Source organism: Phascolarctos cinereus, unplaced genomic scaffold (genome assembly GCF_003287225.1).
Source record: "Phascolarctos cinereus isolate Bilbo 61053 unplaced genomic scaffold, phaCin_HiC Scaffold_4;HRSCAF=312, whole genome shotgun sequence".
In the NCBI taxonomy this organism is placed as follows: Eukaryota; Metazoa; Chordata; class Mammalia; order Diprotodontia; family Phascolarctidae; genus Phascolarctos; species Phascolarctos cinereus.
Genome location: NW_027555847.1, coordinates 185,432,193 through 185,445,489, shown reverse-complemented (window position 1 = coordinate 185,445,489; position 13,297 = coordinate 185,432,193). Strand labels below are relative to the sequence as shown.

General features: G+C 36.4%; 1 protein-coding gene across 1 annotated transcript in view; it reads right to left on the bottom strand.

The window, feature by feature from the left end:
• TMC1 (transmembrane channel like 1) overlaps nucleotides 1-13,297 on the bottom strand; it is a 226,033-nt gene that overhangs the window by 16,302 nt on the left and 196,434 nt on the right. Inside the window, exons 17-18 of the mRNA XM_078151730.1 lie at nucleotides 5,768-5,835; nucleotides 475-714 (exon numbers count right to left, since the gene is read on the bottom strand). Of these exons, the coding sequence (XP_078007856.1) occupies nucleotides 475-714; nucleotides 5,768-5,835 (308 nt within the window). The remainder of the gene's footprint in view (nucleotides 1-474; nucleotides 715-5,767; nucleotides 5,836-13,297) is intronic.

Genomic DNA, 13,297 nt, shown 5'->3' with positions numbered 1-13,297 from the left:
GTACCATTCTAAAGGATAATGAGGCTTTTATTGGGTGACTTCTGGGATAACCTGCACTTTCTGTACTTTTGGGATGCAAGGAAGGAGTCACTGCCTAGCCTGCTGACCCTGAAAAATCTGCCTGGTGGCATGGGAATTTGGGTAATGTGCCCTAAGAAGATAACCCAGACTTTATAATGCCACTAATTGCCTCCATTACCCTTTGAATTGAAAATGTCTCTGCTCCACTATTCACATTTCTCTCAGGGAGAGATTTAGACAGGGAGCAGTTGAGGAATTTGTTAGGTATGGGTCCCTCAGTGAGTCCAGAAGTAGACCTGGCAATAGAACTCATTGTCCCTGGATTTTATTGAGTCTAGGCCCTTCTAAACAATTTTGCCTATTCTATAGGAGGAGGAAATAGCATTACAGCTTATAAGTGTACAGGAATCTCATTTTACAGTAAGTAAAAACAGAGTTTCCAAAGTAAGGTACCTGAATGGGCCACAGTCAAAAGATGGTGGAAAGGAGACAATCATATAGAGCACTGGCATTGTAGACAAGAAGAGGATGAGCAGAAGCATAGCTAAGTAAAAATTATTAGACTTGGAGGCTTTGAAGACCCTGGCTTCAGGAACATTGCAACACATTACAGCCCAGCACTGAAAGTACATGGATGTATGCAGACGGAGTATGTTGATAGCTGGAAGGCAAGGAGCATAAAACGATCCCATCCTAGAAACAAACAAATGAAAACATGGCTCAGTTTTGGAGTCTGATTCCCATATTAAATCCACAAGACCATTTTATATCACCCTCCTGTTGGGAAAGGTGAAAATTGTATGCCCATTTTCAGTCTTTTTTAAAATAAATTTAACAGCTGGCCTTGTCTACCTTTTCTCTACATATTATAATGGCTCCACCCAAATATGGTCTATATTATTTTATGGTTTCAGTAAATGTTTCCTCCCAAATATCTTTGTATATGCTGTCAGGAAAGGATTTTATTTTCAAAATAATTAACCTACATTCCATATAATCATTAGTGAGTTTTTTTTCTCTCTTCTTTATGACTGTAAAATAGATCTTAACTTTTCCCTCATAGATCACAGATCACAGAATGTTAGAGGTAGAAGGGACCTCTGAAATCAGTTAGTACTAAAAGGAAGTTTATTTACTTCTTTATCCTCTACTGAGAATCTCATTCATTTTATATGTAAACTTTTAAAACTTATTTTTGAACAACTCTTCTAACAGAAATAAGTTACAACAGGTCAATTTCACCTGGTGACATAGTTAATAGGTTTAGCAAAATGGGTTTCAATGATTTTATTAGGGAAAACCTTCAAAACCACAAAGGAATCTTCATGGCCCTTTTATTACTACTCCTCTATGAGATGAGAGTTGTGTTCTTTCAGAGGAGGATAAGGAAGAAATGACCGTTAAAAAAAACCCACCAAGAATAATAGCAATAATGCTGCTATTGTGCTGCTAATGATAATGGCAATACAGGTAGCTCACATTTATACATAATATTTTATTCTTTACAAGTTTAACCTACCCCAAACTTCATAAAGGACTTCAGGCCATTATTTGGATCATCACCTAAAATAGGTATAGGAGCTATTTATGTTTTGACTGAGCTTATACCTAAATAATACCAACACACCCAAGTTGGTTTTTTTTTTTTAATGGCAATAGTTGGGTTTATTTATTGACATTCTTCCACATAACTGATCAGATTTATTTTTCCCCAACAAATTTACCTTTTAAAAGTTCTGAATTTGTCTAGAACAAGGGGAGGTTAGTTCTTTAAATAATTGCTAAAAACAGCATGTTTTTGTTAATGACATGAAGTCATGAAGTGAATAGTCTCAAAAGTAAAGTCTAAGTTGAAAGATCAGGTTTAGGAGGCAGAGGATAATTTTCTAAGTTATCAAAACCTATGATATAATACAATGGGTAGTGTTCCTATTATATTCCTAACTTTAAGTTGGGGGGGAATAAAAGAAGAAATGTTGGAAAGAAAAAAGAGAAGATGAGACAGAAGAAGGGAGAAAGAGATAGAGAATAGAGGGACAGAGAGAAGAAGGGAAGGAAGGGAGAAAGGAGAGAGGGAGGAAAAGAGGGAAGGAAAGAAGGAGGAAAGGAAGGAGGGAGAAGAGGAAGAAAAGGAAGGAAGGGAGGAAAGGAAGAAGCAAAGGAGGAAGGAATAGAGAGAGAAACTGGTAAGTGAGAAAAGATGGAAAATAAAAACCCAGCATTTATTAATCACTAATCAACAATTAAGGATTCGTAGGCTAGTGGACTACTCCCAACACAAGGGAATCAAATACTACCACCTTTGTATCCTCATTTATCTACTAAAAATAATAAATATAATATTTTGACTTCATAACACCTTTCTTCCAAAAAGCTCAAAGTATAGATCATTTTATTCATTTGTTTTCATCATCTCTATGAGATAGGGAGGGGCAGGTAAATTATCACCACTCAATAGCTGGGAAGATAATGTACAAAAGGTTAAATGAATAAATGATGGTCACAGAGGCAATGATGAAGTCATGCATAGAATCTAAGTCTTCTATCTCTCAAAGCTCTATGCTTCAGTGCTAATCAACTTAATAAAGATGTATAACTTTAGTGAAATAACCAATCAAACTATCTGTAAGGTCCTTTCTGATTGCAAATGTATAGCATAAAGGCTTGCTAATCATTTCATCTCTATCATCACAACGTAATAATGGACTGTTCTCATAAATGCTGTTTCAATAGCAGAAAGTATTCAACCAACTCATCACCTCTGACATCAGTAACTAAATCTTTCCCCTCACAAACTAACTGAAAACAAAATCCCCAGAGCCTTTTGTCTCTTCCTTTGGAACACTGCCAAAACCTATCCTCTGCCCTTTCTGCCTCAGAAATCATCAGCGCTACTGTGTGGGTCTATCTGAATATCTGCTAGAAAGGTTAGCTTTCCTGTGTTCATACACTCCACTCCCCACGGACTTCCTGGGAGTTAGGAAAAAGGGACCTGAGCAAAGGATTTGGCTAAGTCTAAAAGGAACAAACCATTTTGCTTTTAGATCTCTAGGACATAAATGCACCCACACTCTCTAAAAGGCAGTACAGCTGCTTTTCAAAGCACTACTCATGTTCATTGTCCATCTTTCTTTAGAAGAATCCCCACCTGTTATCCAAAAGGGAGTTATCCAAGAATATCATGCACATTTGTGAGAGAATTGGGGGATAGTGCATGACTTTGGGAAGGAGGCCTGGCTGTGGTTTCATTGTAAAGAAGTTTGGGTTAATTAGTCCAGAGACAGAACATACTACCAATCAAGACAGGCAGCTACTTTGACAGCTTTCCAGACAACAAAAGCTGATTTCTACTCTAGGCCAATCTGTTGTCTTAACTCGGAATGTACCCTGTAGACATGTAGCATATGGCTGTACAAATGGTACTAAGTCGGCCTTGTGGATTGAGTTGGACTTTCTATGAGAGCAGGACATTAAAAAAATTTTTTTTGTATTACTGGGCAGGTTTTTTTTTTAAATTACCTGACTAGCATTGAATACCAGTCCATCATCACAGAGAGTAGAAAGCCAGCAAAGGACTGAGATACCCAGAATGCTTGGTGGTTTATTCCCTCTCCTGATTTTGGCAGGTAGTCACTCCTTAAACAAGCCCAAGTAGATTCTTGGTTTCCTCTTTCTATCAGGGAAGCCGTCATGATGTGGAATTTGCATGCCACTTCTTCTGATAACACTTCAAGTTGAATGAACTGCTACTTCTAACAATTTAGAAAGCTGACGTACAAAAAATGCACTTTCCTTTAAAATATAAATGAAGAAAACGAGCAGAAGCTCATAGCCTTTTCTTAAGGCTACATCATCTGTTGGTGCAAGGGGATTTTTGGAAACAGAAGTAAGAGCCCAGTGTACTTGTTGGCATATTCTTTTCTCCTCATATTACTGTAGCAAGATGATTTTAAAATTTAAATGAAGAAACCAATCTGACAGTATACAGTGATTCAATTATTCAGACCATAAATGATTTAAATATTTAAGCAATAGATGAAGGTTTTTCCAAAAGTGTTTACAGTTGATTATCAGTACACTTCATAAAGTGCTGAATAATCACTTAGTAGAATGATATTTTGTTGGACATGTATACTATGATAACAGTATAAAATGGATCAACCATAACCATTTGTACTGTTATTAAAAATGACTACTCTAGACAACCAGATGAATTACATCATTTGATTCCATTGTTTAAACTAAAGATGTTTCTACTATAAAAATTCATTTCCATTGTAGAAATTCATTGCCAGCTTGCTAAAGGTTTATGAAGAGAATGAGTGAAGAGAATATAGAGTTTAGATCAAAGGACCTAGGTTCAAATCCTTCCTCTCACACTTACAAATTGCATAACCTTGGCCAAGTCATTTAAAGTCCTTTGTTTTCATTTGACAAAGTGTATCAACATGGTGTGTGAACTAACCATTTGAACCCTTTCTGATATGGCTGTTTCCCCGTAAAACTGGTTCAAAACTAAACATCCAGCATTTCACCGGACCTCTGACAAAAAGTGTGCGCCATGATGTAACTCAAACTGACTCATCAACTGTTGGAACCAAGAGAGAAATTAGATATCTTCCAGTTTAAGCCCTTCATTTAGTAAATGGGGAATCCAAAGCACAACTAGTAACTTGCAGAAAGTAGGACTAGAACCTTTGTCTCCTGAATCTAAGTCCAAAACTCAACATCTTTAGATTAACTAGTGACTTGTGTAGCAACCGGGAACTTGGGGACAGCTAGGCAGATAGAGGGCAGGGTCTGGAGTCAGGAAGACTTGAGTTCCAATCTAGCTTCCAAGACTTAATAGCTGTGTGACCCTGGCAAATCACTTAATTTTTGATTGCATCGGTTTCCGTATGTGTAAAATGGGATGATAATAGCACCTCCCTTCCAGGGATGTTACGAGGATCAAATGACATTTATATAATCGTAAAATGCTTAGCACAGTGCCTGGCACATAGTAAGTGCTATATAAATGTTATCTATTATTATTATGAAAAGTGTTATTATTTAAATACTTGTAAAAATTACATGAGAAGCCATGTGACATGGTGAATAGCAAATTGGTCTTTGAGCCAGGAAGACGTGAATTCAAATCTTGCTTGTAATATATATTTGTTATTATATATGTGTGATGATGGGAAAGTCACTTCATCTCTTCACTATGGGCAACTTGCTATCTTGCTCAAAGCAACTAAGACTGTTACAGAGGAATTGCCAGTTTTGGTTAAAGAAGTTTCCACACAGAGAGTTCCCTTTACTTATGAAATCAGAGATCAGAACAAAAAAATTATTTGTAATAAAGTCAGATTGTGAAATATTACTTAAATATTTTAACAACCTTCATACTTAATGTATGTGGCAGTATTGAGATCAAGTAAACTTCCTTATATAGCTCTTGGTTTCATAAATGCTGAAAAATATTTCAAAAATGTCCTGCCAAGCAGACTTATGGACAGGCTCATCATCCATCCTCAGGGAAACATCTGGAGAAAGATGGCTGTGCAAAACAGATGCTACATGGCCTTTGAGGGCCAAGGTTTCAAGGATGAATCAACCATAGACATTTTGTAATCAGTGCAGAGAACTATCAGATTGTTTCCCAGAGTATAGTATCCTTTGATACCAAGTCATGCTATTACATGAGGACATGTGTCCTTTTAAATTTTCCTTCCAATCCTAGACCATCATACACTTTGCCTACCAGATCATGCCTTGATTGAAGATCAGTGCTAGGACATTGCCACTGATATCAAATTCGGTGTAAGAAGGCTAAAAGGAGACACAAATATTTTCATAAGGTTAGACTCACAATGATTTCAAACAGAGAATGTGAATATTGATGTGCAGACATGGGCAAGACAATTAATTGCCAACAACATTCAACACTAAAAATAATACTGCGACTAGAATATGATCTAGCACAACAATAATTTATTAAGTAACTCCTTGTGCAGATCATCATGCTAGGCATGGGGAAGTGCAAAGATTTTATAAGACATATTTCCTGCCTTCAAAGAACTTACATTCTATGGGGAGGTACAAAGGCACCAATACAGTTATAACATACCTTATAAGATAAACACATTAGAAAATTACTAAACCAAGTACTACGTGAAATTTAAATGGAAAGGGCAATAAGTGGCTGGGATTAGAGAAAACATACAGGAAGAAATAGCATTTCAGTTGACATTTTGGCTAATTTTTTTCTACTAGCAAGCATTTATTTTTTCTCCCTCTCATGCCTTGCTTGCTGGGAAAAGAAAAAAAAGAAAAGAAAAACCCTTATATAGCAAGTATTCATAGTCAAGCAAAACAAATTTCCATATTGACCATGTCTCATTCTGAATCTTGAGTCCATTACCTCTCTATCAGGAGGTGGGTACCATTCTTGAACACTGATCCTTTGGAATTCTTATTGATCATTAGAAGGATGGGAAGAGGCTCAATAGGTGAAAAAAGTGGGGGAAGGGCACTTCAGGTTTAGAAAATAATCCCAACAAAGCATGGAGGCAGGAAAAGGCAGCATATGTGGTAGACTAAATTATCTCCTACTAAAGTTGTCCCAAAGATCTGTTCAATGAGCATATTATACAAAATGATCTTAAATCCCAAAATGTATTTAACTATAATAAAGTCATTTTGTTTACCTATACAATAATCCATAGAACCTTAAACACAAAAGAATATCTGGATAGTACTTTTGCCCAAAAGCATTCCTAGCTGAACTGCTTTGAATAAAATGAAAATTGAAATAACAATAATAACTGAAACAATGACTACTACCTTTAATGTTTTCAAAGAGCTTTAGATACATTATCTCATTTGCTCCTTGCAACACCTCCTTAATGCATGTATTACATTATTATTATTTCCATTTTATAGATGAGGAAACTGAGGCTCAGGAGTTTTAAATGACTTGAACACAGTCATACACCAAGTAAATATCAGACTTGGGATTTGAATCCAAGTCTATGACTCCAAATTCAGGGCTCTTCCCATTGTATTACACTGCCTCTCAAAAAAAAATAGGTCTAAGGTTATGAGAGAAAGTGTATGGTGGTGCTACCTAGAGAATTAATGAGTTCAGAAAGAGTAGATTTAGGGGGAAAGATTCTTAGCTTAGAAAATAATCACTCAACACTCATTTTAAGCACTTACTTTGGGACATTCACTGTGCTTCGCACTTAGTAGACAATAGAAAGCAAAAATAGTTTCTGACTTCAAGGAATTTACTTACTAATATAAATAATACACACACATATGACATATATGTATATACACATATATATATATACACGTGTGTAACTATATACAAATGTATGTTTCTGTACATAATACATGTATATTTATATATATGTATATATATACACACATACATTTGTATATTAGATACAAGATAAACTTAGAAGGGAAGCTGTCTTGCAAAAGACAGTGCTTCAATTAAATCTAAGAGGAAATCAGGGAATTTTAGAGATTGAGTGGGAGAGGGCAAGCATTTGAAGCATAAGGGGCAGAAAGGAAATTGTGTGAGAACTAGCAAGTAAGTCAGTATGGCTAGACCATAGTGTGGAGAGAAGTAAGATATAATAAGACTAGAATGATAGGAAGGGGAAAGGTTGTGAAGAGCTACCACATACAGTATGTATTTGAAACTAGGAGTAAAAGTGGGTCAGTGGAGTTTATTGAGAGTATCATGATCAGATCTATACTTCAGGAAAGTTGGCATACCACACCATTCGTTTATTTGACAAGCATTTATCAAGTGCCTAATAAAAGCCAAGCACTGGGCTGGGTGCCAAGGATATGAAGATAAAAATTAAGTAAGCCCTACCCTCAAGGAGCTTCTATTCTCTTCTATTATTTCTATTTAGAAATAGCTGAGGATCGTAGGTAAAGAGCACTATCCCTAACACTAAATTTTAAATCACTTAGGCTGTTTGATAGATTTTTCTAGGCCTTAATATATCTCATGATCAAAAAAAAAAAACCAGGCATAATTATACTCATCTACTCAACTCCCAGACAAAGGGATTTTTCATTGTGTAACAGAACTAAACCAAACGATAACTAACAATGTTTTAAATCATAAAGGAAATGGTCAGATGCCAAATGTTTGTGTATTAATAACCCAAGGACAGGATGTACATTTTCAGTAAAGAACACCATCAAGCTGCTAGTAAAGGTGCTAATGGAAAATGCAAAGTAATGGAAAATGCATCAGAATTTATACATTTCCTTGAATATCAGCAATGTTAAGATTTTAAAAAGTTGGCATGTGACAGCTTTGGTCTAAAACCAAAACTGAATGCACTATTCTTTGTCTATGAAAATGACCCTAGTAATTTAGCATTACTGGAACATGAGCTCTGCATTGTTCCCCTTCCCCCACAAATATTAGTCATATTTTATAATAATAACAACTGACACCTTTATAGTGCTTTAGAATTTGGAAAGCACTTTCCAATAGAGAAGCAGTGTGGCATTAGACACTGTTGTATTTAGGTTTTCCTCTGACTTGTCTGATTTATCCTTCTCAGCCTTCTCTGCAGGATGATCTTCTATGCCCCACTCCCTATATGTAGCTATGCCCTAGGGCTCTGTACGTCTTCTTTGCTCACCCTATTCTCTCACTCCTTCCTTCCCCGCACTCTTTCTCTGTCTGTCTCTCTATTCCTATCTGTCTCCACCCTCATACCTCCTCTCATCAGCTCCCATGGATTCATCTAACAACTATAGGCAGACGAATACCAGATCTACATAACTACCCCTCATCTATCTCTTGAGCTCTAGTCCATCATTTGTAATTCCCTGCTGGACATTTCTACCCTGATGATCCACAGGCATCTCAAACTCAAGATGTCCAAAACAGAACTTAGTATCTTTTCCACTAAACTTGCCCTTCCTCATTTTTGTTGAGGCCACCACTGTTCTTCCAGCCACCTCTTTTGTAACCTCAGATTCATCCTCGGCTTTTCCCTCTCTCCCATTCCTTTCATTCTGTCAGCTGCTGAGACTTGTCAATCCCGTCTTTATGACCTTTTGTTTTATTTTGTTTTGTTTTGCATCCATCCTCTTTTCTCTGCACTCATACCACAGCCTCCCTAGTTCAGGCACCTGGCACCTCTCACCTTGATTATTGATTGAAACACTCTCCTAATAGGGCTTTCTGCATACAATCTCTCCTCTCTCTAACACTTCTTCCACACAGTTACAAAATTGATATTCCTAAAAGACAGGTCTAACTATATCATTTTCCACCAAAACATTCTATTGGCTCCCTATTTTAGCATAAAAATCAAATTCCTTTGTTTAGCATTTTAAAATTTTATCTTATTTTAATTTATGGAATAAAATGAGTATACCATGACACAGTACAATAAAAAAGATGATTGCACATGAATCTGTAAATCTATTATGTATAACTTGCTATTCCTTTTGAATATATAATAAAGTTATCATCTCAATTTTATCATGTAAAATGTTTAGCATGTAAAGTCTTTCATGAGCTTACTCCAGCATACCTCTGCAGGGTAATAATGCATTACTCCCCTTCATGCGCACTGGATTCTAGTCTGGTCTGTTTGCTGTTCATCATATAGAATATTCTATCTCACACTTCCATGCCTAGAATTCTCTACTTTCTTTCATGAAAACTCTTGGAACTCCTCAAGTATCACCTTCTTTAAAAGGCCTTTCCTGATTCTCCTAGCTGTTTCTCTGGATACATACATACATGCATGCATACATACATACATACATATGTACATACATATATACATTTATATGTGCATGTATATATATAACATATAAATGAAATGTATTTGTCATGTATAATATATAAATGTGAGATATGCATATGTTTATGCTTATGTCTATATACAAATATACCTGTGTGTGTACATGTGACGTATGTGCATATGTGTATACAAAACACAAATATATTTCTCCTTTACTTTTCTGCAAACATATCCTTCCAGTAGAATGTTCTCTCTGAGGTCAGAGACTGTCTTATTTTTGTATTTTATCACTAATAGTTATAACTGCTATCATAGCTTAAAATTGCATTAGGACTTTTGGGACACCTTATGTAAATATCAGCAATGGGTTTACATTTTCTTTTTAGGACCTCATCACAATCCTGAGGGGTAAGTATTCCAGGCATTATTAGTCCCATTTTACAGATGAAGAAACTAAAGTCATAAAGGTTAACTAACATATACACTTTTATACAGCTAGCAAATTTCAGGGTTAGGATTTGAACCCTAGACTTCCTGACTCCAAGCTCAGCACTCTTATCTACTACACCATACCCAGGAACATTTGCGCACTCTCATGGAATCCCTTGGGACCATAGCGCATATTTGCTAGATTCCCCATTGAACAGCCTATGCCATTTGTGGTTATGCACCAGATTTCTTATCTCTTCTAGTCTAGGAATGGAACCAGCAGCCCTTGCCTACTTAGCATAGTATTTGACATTCCGAATTGATCTCATGGAAAATGAAAGAGAATAGCACAAACTTCTTGATGCAAGTTTCCTTTGCTCTCAAATGTATAAAAGCTTCCGAAATGCCAGCTGAGATGAGATCAATTTTCTAGACAGTAATGACCCCTTTCCGCCCCCCCCAACAAAAAAAAGAAAACCAGGTGAATATAACATCATGTAGAGATCCTATGACTGTGAGATTTTGTGACTGCAGCAACAACAGTCATTGAAATAATTCTTTAATGATCAAATTGGCCTGATGGAGAGAAATAACACTGAGAAATCTACCACAGCACATTATAACTATGTTATAAATAGTAGTGTCTTATAGAAGAAGTCCTGAAATGCAAGAAACCAAAATTCCAGGCCTAGCTTAACTATTAACCAACTGTATGACTTTGAGCAAGGCCTTTAACTTGGCCAGGCTTCACTTTTCTCACCTGTAAAATCGTGAAATAGTACAAGCTTGGCAATAAAGTCATCTAAAATTATATGATCGTATCTAAAATTATATGATTGTAGGGTTTGATGATCATTCTTTTCCATTTCTGTGGCCAATACAGAAACGTGTCTCTGGATGTGTCTCTCTCCTGATTTTTCAGACGTAAACCTGAAAGTTCAGCTTGTTTTCTTTCTCCTTTAAGAAGTCATCGACTTTCTAAGTCAAAAGTTCTCTTGAAGTTATTTTGAAAAAGCCTCACTTCTTTCCTTTAGATTTTTTAAGGTAAAATCAATTAGAAATATTTGTATCATGCTCCCTTTCAAATGAACATGGTTGTAGAAAAATGATTGAGGTAGAACACATTTCATAAATCCCAAAAGAGCAGAAAAAATGTACTATATGGAATCAACATCCTCCAGTTATGAAAGGCCATTCAATCCTCATTAGACATGCTATGGTCAACAGCAGGGGGTCAACTGGCAGGTGCCCATGTTAGTAGAAGAAGGTATAGTTTTCATTTTGTATTTGTACCCCCTGACTTGCACAGAATAGGTATTTAATGTAAGTTCATTGAATAAATAAATAATGGAGCAAGATCAAGTCAATGAAAAGATGAATGAGTGAATAAAAAAGCATTTATTAAGAACTTAGTGTGTGCCATCCCTTGTGCTAAGTGCTAGAAAAATAAATACAAGCAAGAACTCAAAGTTTCTGCATTTTTTTTAAAGATGGGTCCTCACATCATATTTGGGAGAGAAGTACAGGGATCAAAGTCCTGATCCCGCTATTGATTAGCCAAGGAGCTTTGACTTTCATTTCCTAACTGGGACAGTTGTCTACTCCTCAGCCAACCATGTCTGACAAGGCCTCCACTTTGGGACATGTCTAGCATAACTTTTTATTCCAGGGTTTGACTGTGGGTACGATGTTGACTCGGATTTTATTAGTGGAATTTAGCTGGATTTGGCCAGGATTGATACATTAGACCCAGTGGAATTTCTAAGGAACTGGGAGCAAACTATTCACTTGTATAGACTAAATGAACTCTTATTAGAGCAATTAAAAACTATCGATCTTCCTGGAAGAGGTGTCTGGAGAAATTAACTTACCTTACATGGCTTAATAATTTACTCCCAGTAAATAATTCCCTGAGAACAGAATCTGATACGGAAATGAAAACCTGAAAGTGTCTAGGGTCACTTCAAATCCACCCAGTCCAGATACAATTTGTTTGGCATTATCTGCTCTAATGGTTTGGATGTTGTTGTTTATTTTCTTCCTAATATGTAGGGGAAATCATAAAGGTACCTGGGTCTCTATGTGAAATAGTGCTTGTGCAGGAAATGATTCTCTCCCTGTCAAGAGGCATATGTCTCTGTAAAATGGACTTTTTGCCCTATACGTGTGTCCAGGCACCAAAGTCTAACAAAGGTAAAAAATCTGCTAGAAGAAAACTGGAAAGCAGTTATTATTGCAATGATCTTCCATTTGTTCAGTTGCTGGCAACTCCTCAATGAGGAGACATTTAAAATCAGTGGCAAGTAATTTCCTCCTATTTACAGGACGTTGTCGTGAACAAACTCAAAGGATTTGGATCCTGAGATCCCAAAGGAATTTTTTTTTAAATGGGGATAAGGATTGGACACACTATTTTACTGAAATAGTGAACTCTTGGGGGATGAGAGGAAGCATGCTATGTGCCAGGCACGGTGCTAAGTGCTTTTTTTTTTTTAACAAATATTAACTTATTTGATCCTCATAACAGCCCTGGAAGGTAAATGCTATTATCACCCACATTTTATAGTTGAGGAAACTAAGGGGAACAGATATTAACTGACTTGCCTCATAAGTTTCTGAGGCCAGATCTAAACTCAAATTTCCTGACTCCAGGTCCAGAGCTCTATCCACTGTACCTCCAGCTGCTTCACTTCCTGGGTAAGAAAGTTCCCTCTCCCAATGTAGATCAGCACTTTTTCTTCAAACTTATAATCTTTGAGAGTTGCCTACAGCACTAAGAGCTTAAGTGACTTGCCCTAGTGTCGCATGGTCAATATGTCAGGGAAGAGACTTGAACTAAGGTCTTCAGCTCAGAGGAAATCTCTCTCTACCCACTACTCCATACTGCATCTCTCAAAATATGTATTTTTTAAAATGCTTGTCTGAAAAATAAAAAGTGTTTACAAACTTAGCTGTAATCAAAATTAGGATATGCTCAATTTATCCTGACTAAAATGGGATGATCCTAACAAAAAGATAGATTCTCTATCTTCATATACATGTGCAAGAAGAAAATGAGTGTGGAA